This window comes from Dermacentor variabilis, chromosome 1 (genome assembly GCF_050947875.1).
Source record: "Dermacentor variabilis isolate Ectoservices chromosome 1, ASM5094787v1, whole genome shotgun sequence".
Taxonomy (NCBI): domain Eukaryota; kingdom Metazoa; phylum Arthropoda; class Arachnida; order Ixodida; family Ixodidae; genus Dermacentor; species Dermacentor variabilis.
Window position 1 is genome coordinate 234,173,943 of NC_134568.1, and position 20,456 is coordinate 234,194,398.

The window sequence follows — 20,456 nt, forward strand, 5'->3', positions numbered from 1 at the left end:
CTGTTAAACTCTCGATCGAGAGCGGTAGTATTGTAAATAAATAAATAAATAAATAAATAAATAAATAAATGACTTAAGAAACAAGGCTCCGATCTAGTTAAGATTGCTTATTTCTTACAGCGAAGCTGTATATGGCTAGCCTATTTGTCCGTCTGTCACCTGTACACCGAAAACCACTCCGGCGCAACCCTCTGCGCATGCGCAATGAGAAAGAGGGAGAGAGAGGCGCGCGATTGGCTGCGACAGTAGTGACGTCGTCACTCTCCGTCGCAGTTGAGCGCGCGTGCATCAGTTTCTCTACGGCTCCGAAATGGGTCGGCCACGCGTCATACGTACTCCTGAGGAGCAGGCAGCTTTCAATCAGCAACACCGCGAGCAGAACCGGGAACGAGCTCGTCTACGCTGTGCCGATGCTGGAGCCTGGGCACAAGAACAGGCTCGTGCAGCCGAGCGCAAGCATCAACTGCGTACCGAGGATCCGGCAGCCTACCAAGCCGTCGTTTAATGAACCGTCGGGATCAACCCAGTGATAAACACCGGGGCCCCACGTTTCAGCTTCGATGGATAACCATCTGTGCAGATTGCTTGGGCGGGTATTTATTTATTTATTTATTTATTTATTTATTTATTTATTTATTTATCAGCTCACTGCAGCTCTACTTAGGGCTAAGGCAGTAGCAATCGCTACAAACGGGTGGATGTCTGATTTTCCCTTTTTTTAATTACTTCTCTCCACCTTGCGGGCTTCCGCAGAACTATTACGTGAAATGATGGCTTATCGCGTTGATACTTTTGGTTCGCCTTTCTCGGCAATGGAAACATCGATGCACTCGTCTGAAGCAGCGGCTCTGCGCGCGAAGGCGTTGTGTCTTCTAGGTGGTGTCGACTTTTGTAAGCATCGAGACTAGCATTTAAGTTCACACGACAGGTACGTGCGTATGCGGCCTGAAGCACCTATAGACCGAGCCGTGTCAGAAGGCGATGATCCTGATCGCGTACGGGGTCACAACGAAGGAATGTGTAAAACAGAGCAGTAGCCTCCATTTATCCACGACTGAATTTGACAGATTTTAAGTAAGCTAGGTAACTAAGCTTGGTAGGTTGTCTCTAAGGCGTCAGTCTCAGCCATTCATTGAACATTCTGGCACGCGGAGGCAACGTGCCCGTGTTCTTAATTCGTCTTTATTCCACATCGGAACACCAGTCACGTTGCTTGTTTGAATTTGAGTTGCACTGCCATCTCTGTAGTCGCACCTTTTGATTACGGAGAAATGCGAAGCACTGAGTGTGTGCATCCTTGGAGGCCAAAAATTATGCTCAACAGTATTGTTCGTTCGTTTGGTTTTACTCTGTACATAAAACACCACACTTTCTTGTATACATGGCCAGTGGTGACCTAGCCGGGCGTTCTATTATTATTTTTGTTATATATCAATAAACAACTTCACAACAGGGCAGACCCTGCACAAAGATATATAATGGCTAGTTTTTTTTTTTTTTTGCATTAGTCGAGAGTTTAAAAAATAGGAGACTTAAAAGTTACGGGCCGCTATTGGCCGTACGTATAAAGGAACGTAAAAAGAGTACAAAGAGCTTAACGCAAAGTGGAATATTGGATGCGCAGAATTGCTTGGGTATGCTATTTCTTAAACTCTCTAATAACTCCCCATCTGTAACAACAACAAAAAAGGGCCACCTTACGCAACTGTAAAAAAAAAGTGTTTTATCTCTCGACGCTGCTCGAAGCTTTATAAGCGTCCTCAAAGGGTCTTGTGAAGATTCTTTTGAGTGGCGCACTTCGGTGCGAGCGCAACTTTTGTGCAGCAGACGCTCTCCTAATTATTGGTGATGCCTATGGTTTCTTGGAAGCATTAAGCATAGCCACGCCTCGCTCATTTGTGGAATTAACAGAAATGAAAACGGAGCGCAAGGCGATAAAAAATAGGGTGACAGGTTAAATCATTCTCACCTCGATAGAACTGAGCAATAATGTTAGGGTCGTTATTATTTGGTCGCCATAGCCACTGAGCAACCACGGCTGGTTGCTGTCATGGTCCGTCGCTATGTAAACGTAATAGTAAAGTAAATACACACTACTGGTAAATTCACAGTTTATTCCTCATTCACACGGACCATGTAAACGTGATATGCTCCGGTAAATTAATTAGGCCATACTAGCGTAATTATATAGTCTTCAAAAACGTCTACGTTACCTTAAATTGACTCAAAAATTTCAGCGACAACTTTAGCGACATTGCAGGAAAATTTAGCGGAAATTTAATAACCTTTTCGTCTTACTTTAGCGACAGGCTTAAAAAAAATATCGCAACACTGGCTCCAGCGTCCGGATTGGCTGAACTTTTCTCTTACGAATAATTCTAGCGTAAGTGGGTTTTGTGAATTCGAGTCCTGACTCTAAACATTAAAAAATAAAATTATGGGGCTTTACGTGCCAAAACCACTTTCTGAATATAAGGCACGCCGTAGTGGAGGACTCCCGAAATTTAGACCACCTGGGGTTCTTTAACGTGCACCTAAATCTAAGTACCACGGGTGTTTTCGCCCCCATCGAAATGTGGTCGCCGTGGCCGGGATTAGATCCTGCGACGTCGTGCTCAGCAGCCCAACACCATAGCCACTGAGCAACCACGTCGGGTCTCTAACCATTCTAAAGATTCTGAAGCGTTGCGTTCAAAAAGCTAATTTCCGTTGACCGAAATTCTTCTGCAGGGCTGCATTCACAAGGATTTTCGTTCGTAAGTGCTGTTGGCCAGTGGCCGATAAGCTTCGCTAATAGTATGTCCAACGTCACTAGGATGTGTTCTGCGAACAGTTCTATCGTCAGAAAGGTTTTATGAACGCAAGTTATGCGGCTAATTTTCAAAGGGTTTTACGTCCCAAAGGAGCACAACGAGCTTCGTCTCCGCGCACGCAGCTCCAACGAATTTTCGAGCACCTGAGATACTTAACGGTTTCTCAAATGTAGATATGCAGCTGTGTTTTTCTGCATTATGTCTCCAACTGAATGCACTCTGGTGGAATCGGAATGTCTTTGCGGTGGGAAGGGGAAATCGGAATCGAAAATCGGACCCGTAAAGGACTGGAAATCGCCATCTCGCGCGCTCAGCAGCAGGGCGCCACAGCCCGTTGGCGCTGTAACATACACCTCGGTCATTCCTGTTTCAGCATCATGGCGTGAGTGCTCCCGCATGACCAGCGTCACCATTATAGCGGCTCCAAGTTGGCCCCGCGGGCTTCAACGGACCAGACATGGCCAGAAGGAGCATGCACGCCAAGCGGAAAACGCTGTTCTCGTCCCGGAAGACGACTGCGAAAGCCATGGCAAAGCGGGTCGGCAAGAAAAGCGTGAGTAGAGAGAGTTCGAATTCGTGGAACAGCGAGACCGTATATGTGGTCTATGGCTAAACGATAGTGTTCGGTAATCAACTCAAGCCAACGAGTTGCTCACTCCTTACATGCGAGCCAAAATCGGCATCATTTCGCAAGGTTGGCTTTTCCCAGCGTCAAAATTCTACCGTTCGTGGGAGTTCGTGACAGACCTGCGGCTGCGCGGTCCCTATCCTGAAAGCGATCTGTGATGGGGACAGAGTTCGGCGAGCGCTGATAGCTTCGTGAGCGCTGTGTTCTCGCCGCTTATACCCCTGTCAAGTAGGCAAGTTAAGTGAACTTACGGAGAAAGCCATTCGGCTTGAAGTGCACTTTCCCAAATCTAAACGTCGCAAGCGGAGTGCATAAGAGTGCCCTCCGGTCGGAGTACGTGCACGGAACGCACTTTACTGGTCGAGTGCGTAGCCTCGCCGCCAGCGGTTTCAACGATACAAAATGTAATCCATAGAAAAAGGACGCAGAAGTTCATTTTAGTTGTTGAACAGCTTTGAACAAAATAATCAGAACAGAACTCGCTGATATTCTGTTCTAGCAGGATCAAATGCCGCCTCGTCGCACGCCACCATCTTGTTCTGCATTGGCTAGGCATTCGTCTTGGCGCGAATTGACTGGCAACACTCTTATAATAAAAATATTTTCGTTTTTTGTTGAGTAATTATAGATTAAGATGCAACTAAAGCAATCACTTTTAGACGGTTTTTTTTATCTTAATCGACATCTTCAAAACATACGAATTTAATCTGTTACCATTTTTTTTACTGCGAGTGCGCTATGTATTCCCGTTTAGCACAGCGTAGCCTTAAGCTTCACTCAAGGTCCCGACGCATACTCCTCGTAAATGTGCTTAACTTGTCCGCTTGACAGCGGTGTTCGCGTTGAAACGACAGGCAGCACGAAGGTCAATTCGCTCGCTGCTGCCGCTGCGCTTTCTCCCTCCATGCAGGCTTTTGACAGCGGGTGCGCGCAGCCACCGAGTGAGATGCGTTCATGTTGGCTCGTGCGCCCGTGACACCATATTTGTTAGAGCGAAGCTGTTAATCTGTAGTTGGTCATCATTTTTCGTGTCCGTTAACAAAAATGTGGGCAGATCCCGGTAGCAGTGCAGGGCCAGGAGCAGTGGCTCGTACCCTCGAAGGCAGAGGCTTTAAGCACTCAGCAAAGTGAAGCGAACAGTGCATACATTTTTTGGAATCACGCATAGAACACACAGAACTGCATACGTTTCGATAAAGAACAAGCACGAAACAAGCATCTGGACCACATAATTGATGTTAAAGCGCTCCTGATAACAATCCGAAGTACGTAGCGCTCCCCGCATACGTTTCCCGGTTACATACTCTAATAAAGGCTCGCCAGTATTCTGCACAAGCTATAATTCGTACACTGTGCTTCTCGTTATGTCAATGTCACAAGAGTCTGGAATCATGGAGTGTGGCGTTGCCCGTGTTACATAAAACCTCTAGAGCGACACCAAAAGCGAATATTGTGAGTTGAAAGCCACAATCAACCTATAAGCGACATGCTTCGATCACAACGCGTTTTTTTTTCCTTTCCAGTGCTGCCTAACTACAAGGTTGCTCATTCAGTCAATAACATAAGCAATAGCAAATCCAATCTTCCTGTTGGTCTCTTTTATTTTCCTATACGTAGTGCGCAACACGATTCCAATGTGAACTTGCCCAATTGCCATAACGTTTACAGCGAAAAATTAATAGAATTTAATGGAACTAAAATTTGGAACATCGTCCTCCTTAGATATATAAGAGCTGCACATTATTTCGGACTAGCATGCAAGTCGTTCTTTCTGTCTATGCAAGGCCTGTGATATTATAATGCATGTTGGAGACATGGGGCCCTATAACGTAAAACCACTCCAATCTGTTTTTATTTGAACCTCCTGGCGTCAAACTAACGTAACGCCGGCGCAAACATAGGGCGGTGACCCGAAGCGCCCGAACCGCCCAATCAAACGCTCTCCTCGTTTATATGAAGTCACTTTAGTTTGCTTTCAAAGCGAATAACATTGCCTACCTTGGTAGGTTTTTCTTATCTATTTGGTTCAAGAGGCAAGGAGCACGCAGGAGTGGAGAAGGCTTCGGTGGGGCCGAGCTAGCTCAGCGAAAGTAGATATCCGGATGAAGAGGCTCGTGCCGGCGTCTGAGATAGACCCGTTTCGCCTTACTTACCGCTGTATGCAGAAATGTATCTGAACTTGAAGCCCATGTTTGTCTTGATCTAAATGACGCCTACCGCGAACGCGCCGAAGGAAACGCAGTAAGTGCCTTTGGGCACGTCAATGCCAAGCGTCATTTAAATCAAGTCAAGCATGGACTTCAACTTAAAATGCATTTCTTAATACGGGGGTGAGCTTGCGGTGGCTGGTCGAAAATCGCGCCGGCGTGCAACGGAAGGTTAAAAATGCTGCTAAAACGGATCCTCATCGCAGAAGCGTTGGCGGAGCGATGCCGTATACGTGCCGATAGGGCTCGGCAACGTTATACAACTGGTCAGAAATTTTTTAAACGCAAATGAAAGCATTCTTCCCAGCTGCTCTGAGCAGCCAGTGCCAGAGCAATCGGCAGGCAGCCATCTTCTAATTCTTCCGGAACGCGTACACGTCACGTGGAGAGTTCTCGCGGTTTTTCCGAAAACATTTGACGAATAACGGAGGACTGTGTGCAGAAATGGCATTAAAAAGAACACTTCGGAATAGTTTTACATTATATATTATAACGGCCATAGTCTGAGTTTATGTTCATTATATATATATATATATATAAGGCAAGTTGGGGTGCTTCAAATAAATTGAATCATAGCTGACTATAGGTTGTTATTTAGGCTTGGTGTGCTATTGTACACATTAGGTAGCTCGTAACGGACGCGGATAAAAGCAGAAAACTCTGTACGTATTGCTTGTTCTTGCTGTTGTCCTTGTTGTCCGCACATCAAACACGTCACTAATAACGCTAACCGGGTTCTTGGATACTTGCGTCGAAATTTCTCTGCTGCGTCTACGCCGATAAAGCTTACCCTCTACAAAACATTAGTGCGACCAAAAATAGAATATGCATCCACAGTATGGGATCCCTATCAAATCGCACTAATAAACACACTAGAATCCATACAGAATCGCGCAGCACGTTTTATCTTATCTAACTATTCCCGTTACGCCAGCCTCACTTTCACGAAAAACACACTTACTTTACCAGACCTTTCATTGCGCCGTAAATGTTTTAGACTGTGTCTTTTACAGAGGCTGTATCACCACAACCCACTATTAAAGGATTATCTTATTACTCGCCCTTCATATACATTTCATCCCGTTTCGATCACATGTTTAAAGTTGGTGTTCCATTTGTTAGAACAAAAATGTGTCATGGTTTTTTTTATTCCTAAGACCAGCGCCGACTGGAACGACCTTCCTCCCTCCATTGCTGCCATTACTGACGTTGACAACTTCAAGACTGCTGTATTTTCTGCCAATTTTTAATACTGATTATTGTATAATTATGTACTGTTTTTTCTTTCACTTACCACTTCTTTCTGTAATGCCTGCGGGCCAGGAAAGTATCCGAAATAATACATACATATATATATATATATATATATATATATATATATATATATATATATATATATATAGATAGATAGATAGATAGATATGAGCGAGATGTGTTTTTTACTCTTGGTTGACAGGCGCATATTTTTTGCTGCATAGTGTACTGGACAGGCAACTCGTCCACGTTAGGCCATTGGTCCCAACATTTTTTTTTTGTTGCATGCATTTTTTTGTGTGTTCTTCAAAATAAAGAAAATTGAGAAAAACCATTTCTGATTATTCAGGATACAGCTCCAGATTGGAACTAGATAACCTAATATATATTCTAAGGGCTTGAGCTCTGTAAATAGATCTGAAAGGCGGTATGAAACTGATAGCGCTAATATTCTATGATTTTTCGTTTATGTTTCAGTTTCAGTTTATTTATTTCACAAGTGGATGCATGCTTACATATGTGTACAGAAGGAGGTCCCAAATCATGCGGCTGAAAGGGGACCTCCTGTCAGTTAAATGTATACATTTGTGCAAAATATACAGCATAAAACAGCAATATAGTAATCACTAAGTGGAAGATTACGTAAAGTAAGTGTAGTACAAACTGCAAATAATATAAAGTCAATAACTATAGTCGTAGAATTAAAATAGTGGTTAAGGCATTCGCAACAGAACAAACCAAAAAATTAGTTATAAAGGCTAAAAATTAAAAAAAATCTATAAAAAGGAGAAACAAAAAGGAAATGAGCAGGAGTGAAGTGAATAGCTTAGATATGTGGATTATTTTGGCTATCTAGTAGAAAATTGAATAAGGTTTTCTTGAGGAAACCTAAATATGAAGAGCACTTGACATCGAGTGGGAGGCTGTTCCAAGTAGACAATGCTGCGAAATAGCCAGATTGTTTTCCATAATTAGTATGTATTAATGCCAATAAGAAATTGTTAGCTGCGAATCTTGTGCGGTTTAAGTTAACCGATGTAGCCTCAGAATATATATTTACTTGGAGAGGATTGCGTGTTATATTAAATAACATTACGGCTAATTTGTATTTAACAAGATTATTGGGCAGGTCATGTAATGCGCCGGGTAGATAACCATTGGACCATTAGGGTTACAGAATGGGTCCAAGAGAAGGGAAACGCAGTCGAGGACGGCAGAATAGGTGGAGCGATGAAATTAGGAAATTCGCGGGCGCTAGTTGGAATCGGTTGGCGCAGGACAAGGGTAATTGGAGATCGCAGGGAGAGGCCTTGGTCCTGCAGTGGGCATAAAACAGGATTATTATTATTATTATTATTATTATTATTATTATTATTATTATTATTATTATTATTATTATTATTATTATTATTATTATTATTATTATTATTATTATTATTTACTGAAAGTATTCTGTGGTTGTGAATCCTGTCAGAAGCGCTGCAGTAGAATGAACTGAACGACAATATCCGGATGGCTTGATTCTGCAAACGCTGCAGTGATGCTATATGTGTTGGATATGTGTTACCCCACGCTGTAATACAATAATTGAGATGGCTTTGAATTAAAGAATAGTACATGGTTAGCAATGTTGGTTTGCTAAAATAATACCTAGATTTAAGTAAAATTTTAATACCGGGAGCAAGTTTGCGCTTCAAATAGCCGATATGACTTGTAAATTTTAAGTTTGAGTCTAGAATTATACCAAGAAATGCGCATTCATTAACTACAGTGATGACAAGAGAGTTTAAGTTGACAGGGGGAATGAATTATGGTGTCCTATGATTCGAATGAAAAAGCATAAAAGACGTTTTAGCAGGATTTGTTCTTAGCGAGTTAAGGTGGCACCACGCTAAAATATGTCTTCAGGTCAGCGTTTAGCTTAGTAGTCAGAGAAGTTAGTGAACGATCGTTTGCAAGTATTGTGGTGTCGTCAGCGTAAAGGAAGGCCTCAATTTCTGATAAGCAACCGGATAAATCATTTATGTAAAGCAGGAATACTAGTGGGCCAAGTATAGACCTCTGCGGGACCCCTTTATTCGTTATTCTGAAGTTAGAAAGTGAGCAACTAAAATACACAGCTTGATTATCTGTTAGGTAACTTATTATAAGTGCTAATGCTGGGCCATCGACGCCTGCTGCCCGTAGTTTGGCAAGTATAAGATGACGTAGTTTATGGAATCAAATGTTTTGGCTAGATCGATAAAAACTGATCCTGTGTAGAAACCGGCATCTACAGCATTTTTTATTTTATCCGTGAAAGAAAGTATAGCACAATTAGTCGAGGATCCTACCCTGAAGCCTTATTGATTTGGCGAAAGAATGTTAAATATTGAGAAGTATTTAGTTAAGCGTTTTTCAATACATTTGTCGATAATCTTGCTACAAAAAGGAAGAATAGCAATAGGGCAATAATTAGAAATATAGGCGCGGTCACCCTTTCTAAATACTGGATTAATTTTTGCTTATTTTAGTTGACTTGGAAATTATCCAGTCATAAAGATAAAATTAGTAACATGAGATAACGGGCGGTCGATAAGATGAGCTACCAATTTAATATTAATGCAACTTATTTCGTCCAGACCTGCTCCTGTAACCTTTGAATCATGTATGACATTCATTATTTCATCTGGGCCTGTTGTAAATAAGTACAATGATCGTAAGCATTGCTGAAATGATAGTTGAATATCAATGGTATGATCAGGGGTATGGTCACAGAAAAAACTCATGAAACTCTTTAGAGATTTCTACTGGTTGTTTATACGTGGCGTCCGATGAATGAAGCTTACTTATTGGTTTAGCCCGAAGGGGTCGGTTCAAGAAGTAATTTATAATTTTCCACTGTAGTTTTGAATCTTTGTCGGCTTCGGCTATTCTGAATTCGTAATAATCTCTTTTGGCGACCCTGAGCATCCTGTTTAGCATGTTACAATAGATCTTATAGCGAGCTTTGAGTCGAATGTGAAAAGGGCGTTGTTTAACTTTTCGGTATAGGTTATCTATTTTACGAAGGCTAGTTAGTAGACCATTGGTTTACCAACGATTATGCAACGTTGGGATATGTCTTTTGCATTCTACAAAGCTTGTAGGATTAGTGATACATTTTTTATGCTCTCCGAAAAGTCATTAAATGCAGATTCAGCGTTTGACTCTTAAATCACAGAACAGCAATTTAGCTCACCAACTCGAGCGATGAACTCTTCTTTATTAATCTCAGCTTTGTAGAATTCATGACAAGGTTTACATAATTGATAAGGAAGCTTAAAGAAGACAAGAAAGTGATCAGTGATGCTATTTTCAAGTACACCGTAAACTGGAGGACACGCAAGGTTGGAAAATACGTGATCTATTAAGGTGGCGGAAGCCCGTAAACTACGTCTAGTTGGAAGGAAAACCAATGATGCGAAGCCACATCCGTGAAGGCAGTTAGTGTAGGCAGTAGTAGCAGCGCTGCAGTCATCCAAAAGATTGATGTTAATGTCACCAAGAAGCACAACATTATTCCTTTCTGAAGGCAAGTTATACCAAGCGTGGTGTTCAAATCATTGCAAAAAGCAGATAGTTCAATCCACACAGCTTCACAATTCGGCACTGAAAATGATATGTCAAGTCTTCGTTTGTAACGCACATCTGGCGATATAAAAACGCCTCCGTAGCTCTGATATGAGGGCGATAGCAATATCCGGAGGCATAAGAGGGAAAAACCAAATAAATCATTATCTACATGTGAAAGCCAAGTTTCAGAAACGCAGACGCGAGAAAATGTGTGGTCTAAAGGCGCTAAAAAGTTGTGCATTCATCATGGTGTTTTTTTAGACTTTGCGCATTAAAGTGAATCGCAGATATGCATGGGTTTCTAAAAAATATTTCAGTTGTTCAGTTGAAAAATAAGATGACGTTAATGAATGCAACAAAATAGGTTAGTTCCTTGACCTTCCCATAATAACCGGAAGACGGATAAATCATTCTCGGACAAGATACGAAAGACTCGACTGTCGCACGTCTTTCTTGCACCGCCGTGGTTGCTCAGTGGCTATGGTGTTGGGCTGCTGAGCACGAGGTCGCGGGATCGAATCCGGCCACGGCGGCCGCATCTCGATGGGGGGCGAAATGCGGAAACACCCGTGTGCTTAGATTTAGGTGCACGTTAAAGAACCCCAGGTGGTCAAAATTTCCGGAGTCCTCCACTACGGCGTGCCTCATAATCAGGAAGTGGTTTTGGCACGTAAAACCCCAAATACAATTAGTCTTTCTTGCTATTATTTGGCAATTCTCGGTCCATAGAAATTGCCATCATTTGTACCTTTTCAGTGATTGAGCCTTCGAAAACAGCACTTTTTCTCCGGTCAGGTGGTCATTAATATAAATGGGAACACGATTCGGTCTTGCGAAGCCGAGATGTTTAGAATTTAGGCGAGGCTTTCGTGCCTTAGTAAAAATCCTGTTTCTTTGTCCTTGAACAGAACCGGGCAATAATGTTCTTATTGCCCGTTCCTGACCTCTTTGGGGCGCGGTGTACAACATCGATGTCGTCGTCAGAAATTGGACAGCATATTTTCTCACCAACACCTTTGATGATCGCAAGTGACAGTTCTCGCCCTTGTGTGCATGCTACTCCCTTGATTTCTACATTGTTTATTCTTGAGTGCTGATCAAGTATGTCCACTGCGACTTCTGTTCTTGAATGGGAGGTCTGAAAAAGGATGTCTAAAATTTATTGACCTTACTTGCTAAACTGTGACCCTGGCGTTTGACGTTATTCGCTCACAGGTGCAACAACCTGCATACGATGAAGATGATGATGACGATGACTTCACCGATGTCCCGCAACATATCCAGCTAACGTTGAGGTACCCCATCACCGCACAAGGACTGCTGATCTTTGTTGAGATGGTACTCTTCATCCTATGTGTTTGAAATTATTTCGCAGCTAACGTATGCACCCTGTACCAGAAAATTACAAGGTCTGCGCTATACAGGGTGTTCTTTTTTAGCTGCACCACATTTTTAAACATTGCATATGGCAGATAGCACAATTCTAGCCCTCGATCTAACTTATACTCGATGAGGCGGCCATTACTTCTACGAGCAATCAAAATGTTCAATTGAATAGTTAACATAATTACGCTAATTATTTTTAATTAATTGCTTTGCTCCACATATTTCAATCTGCGAATTATATAGCCACTGAGTTCTTACGGTGTATCCACTTGGAACGAATTCTCTGGACAGCACCAGTTGCGAGATATTAACTTTCAAAATGTCCGTCGAAATGTATCGGTGTTCCAGTTACTTTTGTACTTCAATGCATAAAACAGCGCTTTCTTAAAAATGTAACTTATTTTTTTTTTAATGCGACGAATTCTAGATTTCCAGAACCACGCGATCGAGCGATCTGTTCCCCTGACGGCCGTTTCGTCGCTCGTCGCCGTCGCGCACAAGATCGCTACCATGGGGTTTGGGCTTAACATTTGAAGAAGTGGGTAAGGGAAGAAAAATAAGTTGAGTACGACTAACTTTGGAAGCTTCACATGCGGAGCTCCACAGTGAGTTCAGTGTACCTAGCCTGGAAGAGTCTCGTTAAAAATATGCATCCGCCTCCTTTTTTTCTTCTATATAATAAAGCAAAGGCGCGTTTTTTTTTATAGTGTTGCAAGGATAGTGTTTATAGTGTTGTTAGTTTACGCCGCCGTCCATGGAGCTATCGCTGGAGAGGTGTTACACTTACCTTGAGTAATCGCGACTTTGGAGCTGACACGGCGCAACTACGGGCGCCTAGGTTAGGTTACCCATGCGACCATGGAAGCCGCTTTATGCAAGTAACATCAGGAGGCACGCAACATCATTCATTGAAGCAGCAGTTTCATTGAATCTGCGGCATACTGACCACGTTTCTCGTCATTATAAGCGTGTTGAATGCAGGACGCCCATCGCAGTTTACAGTCCAATTGCGGAAAGACGCAAGAGACCACAGGCAAAGAACACACGAACGCGCAGCGCTGAGCAAGCTCCTTCTCTGCACCGACCCGCACGTGGTGCTGTAACCGTAGAGCATTCTGAATCAACGTATACCGAGCAAGCTTGTCCTTTAGCGAGATCGTGACCGGACGGATGCGCGCGATACACGCGGCCAGTCATCGGCGACCATGTGTGCTCCTTTTCCGTCTCTCTCTCTCTCTCTCTCTCTCTCTCTCTCTCTCTCTCTCTCTCTCTCTCTCTCTCTCTCTCTCTCTCTCTCTCTCTCTCTCTCTCGATCTCTCTCTCTCTCTCTCTCTCTGGCCGGTGGGTGTGCGGGCCCGCTCAGTTCTCCCGCTCGAAAAAAAAAAAAAGACTAATCAAATGTGGCTTTCACCCTCACGTTCGCACATGCACGCAGCACGACGAAAATGTGTCAAAAAATAATACGATTGACTTCGATGCTGAAAATGGGCTAACGGTGATCAAGCGTGAGCCGCAGCACAAATATTAAGGGGCTATGGGGGCTGGTTCTAGGAATCCATCGCAGCTGAGGGAGCAGGATTCTTTTTACGCCGACTGGTCGGATTCGCAAGGGTAAAATCACTGCCCATTTAGTTAACTATTCAAATTAGGAACAAAGATCGTAAGTCACTGACTGCTTGGCACATAACAGGTGGTCTCTGCAGTCCAGTAACCACAGCTTGTCCCCAAAACACATCGTGCACGAAAGTAGTCGAAGAAATCATGGTGAAGAGTAAGCGAGCCGTTGCGTTACTTCTTATGCGTTTTCTCAATCTTACCTGTTGCTTCTGCGAAAATAACGCATCGCGTATACTTTACTGGAGGAAACTATAACTTGACAGGAAATGCCTAGATGATTTGCCACACGCGTCTGATCCGAAGGCCACCTTAGTTTCGCAGGGCACATTACAGTGAACAAGTCAGCGCAATGAGCGTTAGCGAAATGAACGCACTTCTGAGCGTATAAGTCGAGGCAACGTGTGACAATCCAAGCAACTTATAACAATAGACTGAACTTTCGCCTATTTCGAACACTTTCACAACACCCAAAGAGCTTCGCAAGGAGCATATATGAGAAAGCCGTCCACTTATAACGACCCGCTATAGCCTGATCACTTCGGCTACGACAAATGGAATGAATCGCGGAGCAGTAGCGTCTCGACGAGCTGGAGCAGTGGAGAAGGCTGCATAGGCATCACTGCTGTAAGACGCGTCGCCCCCCGCACCTCTCTCCCCCCCCCCTTGAAGTTACATTGCTCTCGTACTGTCGATACTCCTGAACAGCGTAGATCAATCCTTTTTCTTTCTTTCTCTTTAAGAAGGGGGAGGGTTCAACTGAATTTCTGGCTGCCGTTACAGCGACCGTTGCCGCCGCTTACGATGCGTTTACATGTCTCAGAGAGCATTTCACCTCGGACAAAGTAATTGCTGAAGAGGTGCAACAATTTCAAGGAAAAGAAGTCTCCAGAGGCGAAGACGGCCAAACAATGGCAAACCTTCAACTGTGCCACCCCCTTCCCCACCCCCACTCCCCCCAAAAATGTTAGGGGCTTCACCTACGACCACGTCAACAGCTTGGCGAACTTCGAGATTGTGAGTATCTGGTTTACACTGATTAAGCTTATTTAACTCGCCGATTTCTGCTAGTAAGCGCCGTGCGCATTATTTTCGCTAACAGAGCGTCTCTTCTGCGCCTTGCTCAATTCTTTACCGGTAGTTTTGAGGGAAAGTTCGATTATGACGAACTTCTGTTTTAGAGAACGTATTTTGTCCAACGAAGGTGTTCGTTGTATCCGAGATCTACTTACTTGACGCACTCTAGAGAACTGGAGATGTAGTATGACTACAGTATTGAAAGTTCAACAGGACTAAATAAACGCGAACGCGTCTCTGCGCTTGCATGGTCACTGGCGTCTGCGACAATGGCAGGATTTCGTCTTGGACGTGGATTTCGGATGAATTACACACACAACGACTAGCCACGCAGCAACACAGCATTTAGTTCGTAATGACCGCTAGACGGAGACGTTTTCGCTTACCTATTCGCCTTCCGCGATGTAGTTTATACTGTAGTAGTACAACCTTACTGTGAGTGATAATACAGACCGCGGGCGCCCCCCACCGAAACTACTGAAATTTCTGGAGGTCTGCGCGCAGCCTGACGCGAACCTGCGCTGTGCTATCGTGCGAAAGGCGAGCGTGTAATGTGCTCCCCTATGGTGTGAGTGAATCGAACGAGCCTTTTACTTAACTTCCCTACTTGCGCATAACAAGCCCAGCATAATCGCTGTCGTGGTGCGGCGAACTTGGGAACCCCAGGTCGCGTCGGCTGCCTCCTCCTCACTGCCTTTAAACACGACGTTTATATTACGCTGTGCAGGGTGGCGCCGTGGCGATCGTGTTGTTGTACGTGTTGATGACACGCCACATGACCGACAGCGAGTGGTACGCACACGGTATCTTCCTAGTGGCCTTTACGTACGCCCTGAATGACCTGCTTGTCATCATATCGGCGCTGTGGTCGCCTTGCACGCAGATGCACCTGCCGCGCACCACGTTCGTAAGTGCACCTCCGTAGGCTACTTTATCCCTGCAGTTATTCAGAGCACATGATAAAATCAATCAATCAATCAATCAATCAATCAATCAATCAATCAATCAATCAATCAATCAATCAATCAATCGGCCGAACAATAAAGCACAGGAACGATTACTATGGAGGACATGTACTGCTGGTGGAAACTTCTCTTGGGGTGCATTCGAGGCATTATGACACCCATTTGCACCTTATGCTGGGACGCCTCAAGCCAAAGCTGTTTGCGGCTTGGTGCACCGTTGACGCCAAACGACGTGCGCAGATTTCTGAAGTCAGCACCAGCGTCAATGTGCGTGAATTCTTCCGTTTCATGTCAAAACCAGCCATCTTGCCGTTAAGCAGACGGGAGAACCTCGACAGCCATTTAAAAAAAATAATTATGGGGTTTTACGCGCCCAAACCACTTTCTGTTTATGAGGCACGACGTAGTGGGGGATAATCTACGGTATAATTTGTACCACCTGGGGTTCTTTAACGTGCACCTAAATCTAAGTACACGGGTGTTTTCGCATTTCGCCCCCATCGAAATGCGGCTGCCGTGGCCGGGATTCGATCCCCCGACCTCGTGCCCCGCAGCACAACGCCATTGCCACTGAGCAACCACGGCGAGTTTACAACCATTTTCAAATGGCAGCGCATGCGCTGCCATGTCAAAAAGTTACAGCGCGTTATTCACCAGCTGCCCGCCTTTTTCTCTCACAGTTATTCCTTCTTCAAACCTATATATGTTTATGTGCAAGAGTAAATTGGGGTGATGAGCGATTGTATAGAGACGCACATAAATTACTCGCGAATCTCCTCGCCTGTAATCGCGGGCTTCTCTCATGCTTGGAAAAACTCTGATGTATCACCCATTTACAACGGAAAGGTGGATCAGGAATCTTTTTTACGTTGCTGCCTATAATTTTCTCATGGACACTTTTAATCTAAATGTAAAATTTGAAAAGTTGATTATATATATATATATATATATATATATATATATATATATATATATATATATATATATATATATTGTGACGTCACAGTAAGGGCCGACCTTTGTTGAGCCTGAGAGACGCGGCGACGGACCTCGGCACAGTCCACTACGATGCTGCGACTACCCGCACGATGAAGAAGGGCACACACATGATGATGATAATATAGAGATGATGAAAAAGTGCACAGTAAATGCCCACAATAATTTCACCCGCGCGAGATCGGCCATCCTGGCCGCAGCCTAAAGGTACGGGAAACGCTGCGTGAAGGGCTTCATACGAGAAACGTGGACTACTTCGGTAGAGCGGCAACGGCGCTCAGTTTAGGGAACAACAGGGGTCACACGATAATAAACGGGAGAAGTCATTTCCAGGACAATGTATGGGCCTATAAAATGGGACTGAAACTTCTCACACAACCCAGGAGTGTGAACTGGGGTCCATAGCAGCACTTCATCGCCGGGCTGGCAGAAAACCACGCGATAAGATGCGTCATAATGTTCCTTGCGATCCTGTTGTCTGGCTTCGGTGTTGAAGCGGGCACACCGGCGACAGTGGTCAGGGCGGGAAACATATTCTTCGCAGGAAGATGGAGATGGACTAAAAGGGGCAGAAAAGAAAGAAACATCGAGAAAGGAACTGGGTGAAAGGCCATAAAATAGGTAGAATGGCGAGTAACCGGTTGTGCGTTGAACGGCGGTGTTATAGGTGAATGTGTCGAATGGCAAAATTGCGCCCCAATTTCTGTGATTTGGTTGAATTGTGGGGATGCGCGACTCTCGCGCGTCCCCAGATATCTTGTTTTCCCCCATCTCCTGCAATCCCGCTTCGCCGCGTGGCCTGCGTGACGCCCGCGGCGGTCGATGTGGTTGAAGCGCAGCGCGAGAGATGGCGCGAGTGTTGCGCTGCTACCGGCGGGGTTACTTGGGTGCGGGAGCGGAAGGTGCTCTCGCTTTGGGGACGGGACAGCAAGCGGGACGGACGTGTCGTGCCGCGCGTGCGCCGACCCATGCTTCTGCGAGACCGTCTCGCGTGGCCGCCTTGGAATGCGCCACCGTTCGCGTGACAGTACGCGCGAACGACCAGGCGTTGGGATCCAGCATGGGGCGAACATATTCGCTCGCTATGCGGTCGCGGTGAGTCGGACTTCTAGATTTGTCGCGCGCCCATCGGCATGTATTGTGGATAGCAACTCGGCTAGCAGGCATTGATCTATGAAAGGTGCAATAAATGCCCTTGTGACTGGTTGCACTACTGTGTTGTCGTTCCTTTGTCCCAAGAGCACGGGTGTGAGAGACCCATCTGGCGCCCAACGTGGGGCTCTTGGGGCATCGGACGATAGTTTTAACAGTTTTGCTTCGTTCGAGACCTTTGTTTGAACCGAAGCGTAGGCCTAGCGTGAATTTTGATCGCTATCGTCGGCGGCGTGCTTTCTTGAGCGAGGTGATGGTGGCTGTAGTGTGTTTGAACATGTCAACATGCTAAGCCTTTTCGCAAGTGTTTTTTAATGACATTCGTCAGTACGAGAGCCACGTGGTCTGCATCCTGGGAGAGCGAGGCTGAGCGCCCGCGGAGCAGTGGCAAGCCTGAAGCGAGTGAGTACGGAAGCCTCGTGGGGGGTCCGAATTTCTTATGTAAATAGCTTCTTCTATCTCTTTGACTCTGGTGAAGTCGCGGCTCCGGGAGCCGGGTGGCCGCGGGCCACGGGTGCCACTACGGGCTGACTGGTATTGCAGCCTGGAACCGGGCGCTCCGACACCGTCTAGGACGGTGGGCGCCGTCAACTCGGATGCTGTGTGCACCGAGCAGAGTAGGACCACCTCACAGAGCTGACGTCTGCTCGCGGCTGCCTGTTTTGCGCTCATTTTGGGTGTTGTTTTTGGATGCCGGTTGTTGTCAGGGTAGCGACGCTTTAGGCCTGAGGCTTTACGAAGCTGCCTGTCGCACGTGGAGGGACACAACCTGGTGGACCGTGGCGTTGAGGTGTTGCAATTTGCTTCCCTCATTTTATTTAGCCTCGCACGAATTGAAATTACTCGTTCGACTCAAGGAAGCGAGCTTCGTTCCCGTGAACTTAGCATCCGAGTAGCTGCCCGATCTTTGCTAGCCGAGTTGAACATCGTACCACGTTGGCGATGCGCATGCAAAATTCCTCCCCCTAGCACTACTTTAGTGTTTGCCGAGTGTGTTGAGTGTACGCAGCGTGATTGGAGTCACCCCTGGCTTGCTGTCACCTGCACATCGTCTGCGCTGCTGCTCCGGACTACGACCGAGCCACCTCGGGCGATGGTGATGCTGTGACCAGTTCGGCGCAGCGACTTCGGCGGCCTCTTGTATCCAGCTCACAACCCTCGGCGGCGGACAAAAGAGCCGGCGGTCACCGACAGCTACGGCGGCTCTTGCCAGCAGGGCGCGTCGGCGGGAGCGACGCTTGCTCGTACCGACTACTGCGTCGTCGTCTCCGGAGTCCTCGCCTGGGATCGTGCCGTTGAGTCCGCAAAGCTGCTGCTGTGACCGGCGGACGACAGCGGTGTACCCAGGGACAATGTCGGCTCGCATGCTATGGACAGCGTGTGGACATTTCTTCGGCGCGGCCTCTGTTGCATGTGCTACCTTGTTCGCGAAGCACGCATTGATGTTAGACCGAGTGACATGTTTCGCCGGAATATGTAGTGATTTAAGGTTGGGGGGATGTGGGGATGCGCGACTCTCGCGCGTCCCCAGATATCTTGTTTTCCCCCATCTCCTGCAATCCCGCTTCGCCGCGTGGCCTGCGTGACGCCCGCGGCGGTCGATGTGGTTGAAGCGCAGCGCGAGAGATGGCGCGAGTGTTGCGCTGCTACCGGCGGGGTTACTTGGGTGCGGGAGCGGAAGGTGCTCTCGCTTTGGGGACGGGACAGCAAGCGGGACGGACGTGTCGTGCCGCGCGTGCGCCGACCCATGCTTCTGCGAGACCGTCTCGCGTGGCCGCCTTGGAATGCGCCACCGTTCGCGTGACAGTACGCGCGAACGACCAGGCGTTGGGATCCAGCATGGGGCGAACATATTCGCTCGCTATGCGGTCGCGGTGAGTCGGACTTCTAGATTTGTCGCGCGCCCATCGGCATGTTTTGTGGATAGCAACTCGGCTAGCAGGCATTGATCTATGAAAGGTGCAATAAATGCCCTTGTGACTGGTTGCACTACTGTGTTGTCGTTCCTTTGTCCCAAGAGCGCGGGTGTGAGAGACTCCACAGATTATAGGCGGCTATCATGTCAGAGAGCGTACGATGAAACCGCTCAGTCAGGCCGTTGGTCCAAGGATGGTAACCTGAAGTAGTCTTGTGAGTTGTGCCAGAGACTCTGAGCACTTCGCCAACCAGTTCTGAAAGAAATGTCTTTCCACGGTCGCTTAGAAGGACACGAGGGGCGCCGTGACGCATGATTATGGCTTGAAGAATGAAGGTAGCAACTTCGGAAGCAGATGCAGAACTGACACAAGCTGTTTCGGCATAGCGCGTGGGGTGGTCAAAGGCTGTAACTACCCATCGACTACCGGCTGGAGTCATGGGAAGTGGCCCATAAAGATCAATGCCAACAACCTCGAATGGTTCCGCAGGACATGGTACCGGTAGTAGCTGCCCGGCAGGAGCTGATGTTGACCGCTTTTGACGCTGAGAAATGACGCAAATGGTGCAAACGGGCATATGTACGACACGTTGCCCACAACAGATAACAGCAGAAGCAGATGCACTGAAATCCCATCCTAAAATGAGCTGGTGGGAGCATGGCGACAGTACAGCAAACTGTATGTGGTGAATAATGCCGTCGATCATTGACACGGCATCACTGACACGGCGACAGAGTGCAAGCACATCCTCGATTTATGATGTGTAGGACTCACCGGAGTGTTGTTTGCGAGCATCAAGCGTTTTTTTCTCAAGGGCGGAGCGAACCGCCGGCGTTCCAAGTTCTTGTCAAAGC

The 20,456-nt window shown here is 46.2% G+C and overlaps 1 protein-coding gene across 1 annotated transcript in view; it reads left to right on the forward strand.

The window, feature by feature from the left end:
* LOC142573094 (uncharacterized) overlaps nt 1–20,456 on the forward strand; it is a 42,107-nt gene that overhangs the window by 17,690 nt on the left and 3,961 nt on the right. The window contains exons 2-4 of the mRNA XM_075682610.1: nt 3,187–3,366; nt 11,712–11,834; nt 15,301–15,480. Of these exons, the coding sequence (XP_075538725.1) occupies nt 3,271–3,366; nt 11,712–11,834; nt 15,301–15,480 (399 nt within the window). The 5' untranslated portion in view covers nt 3,187–3,270. The remainder of the gene's footprint in view (nt 1–3,186; nt 3,367–11,711; nt 11,835–15,300; nt 15,481–20,456) is intronic.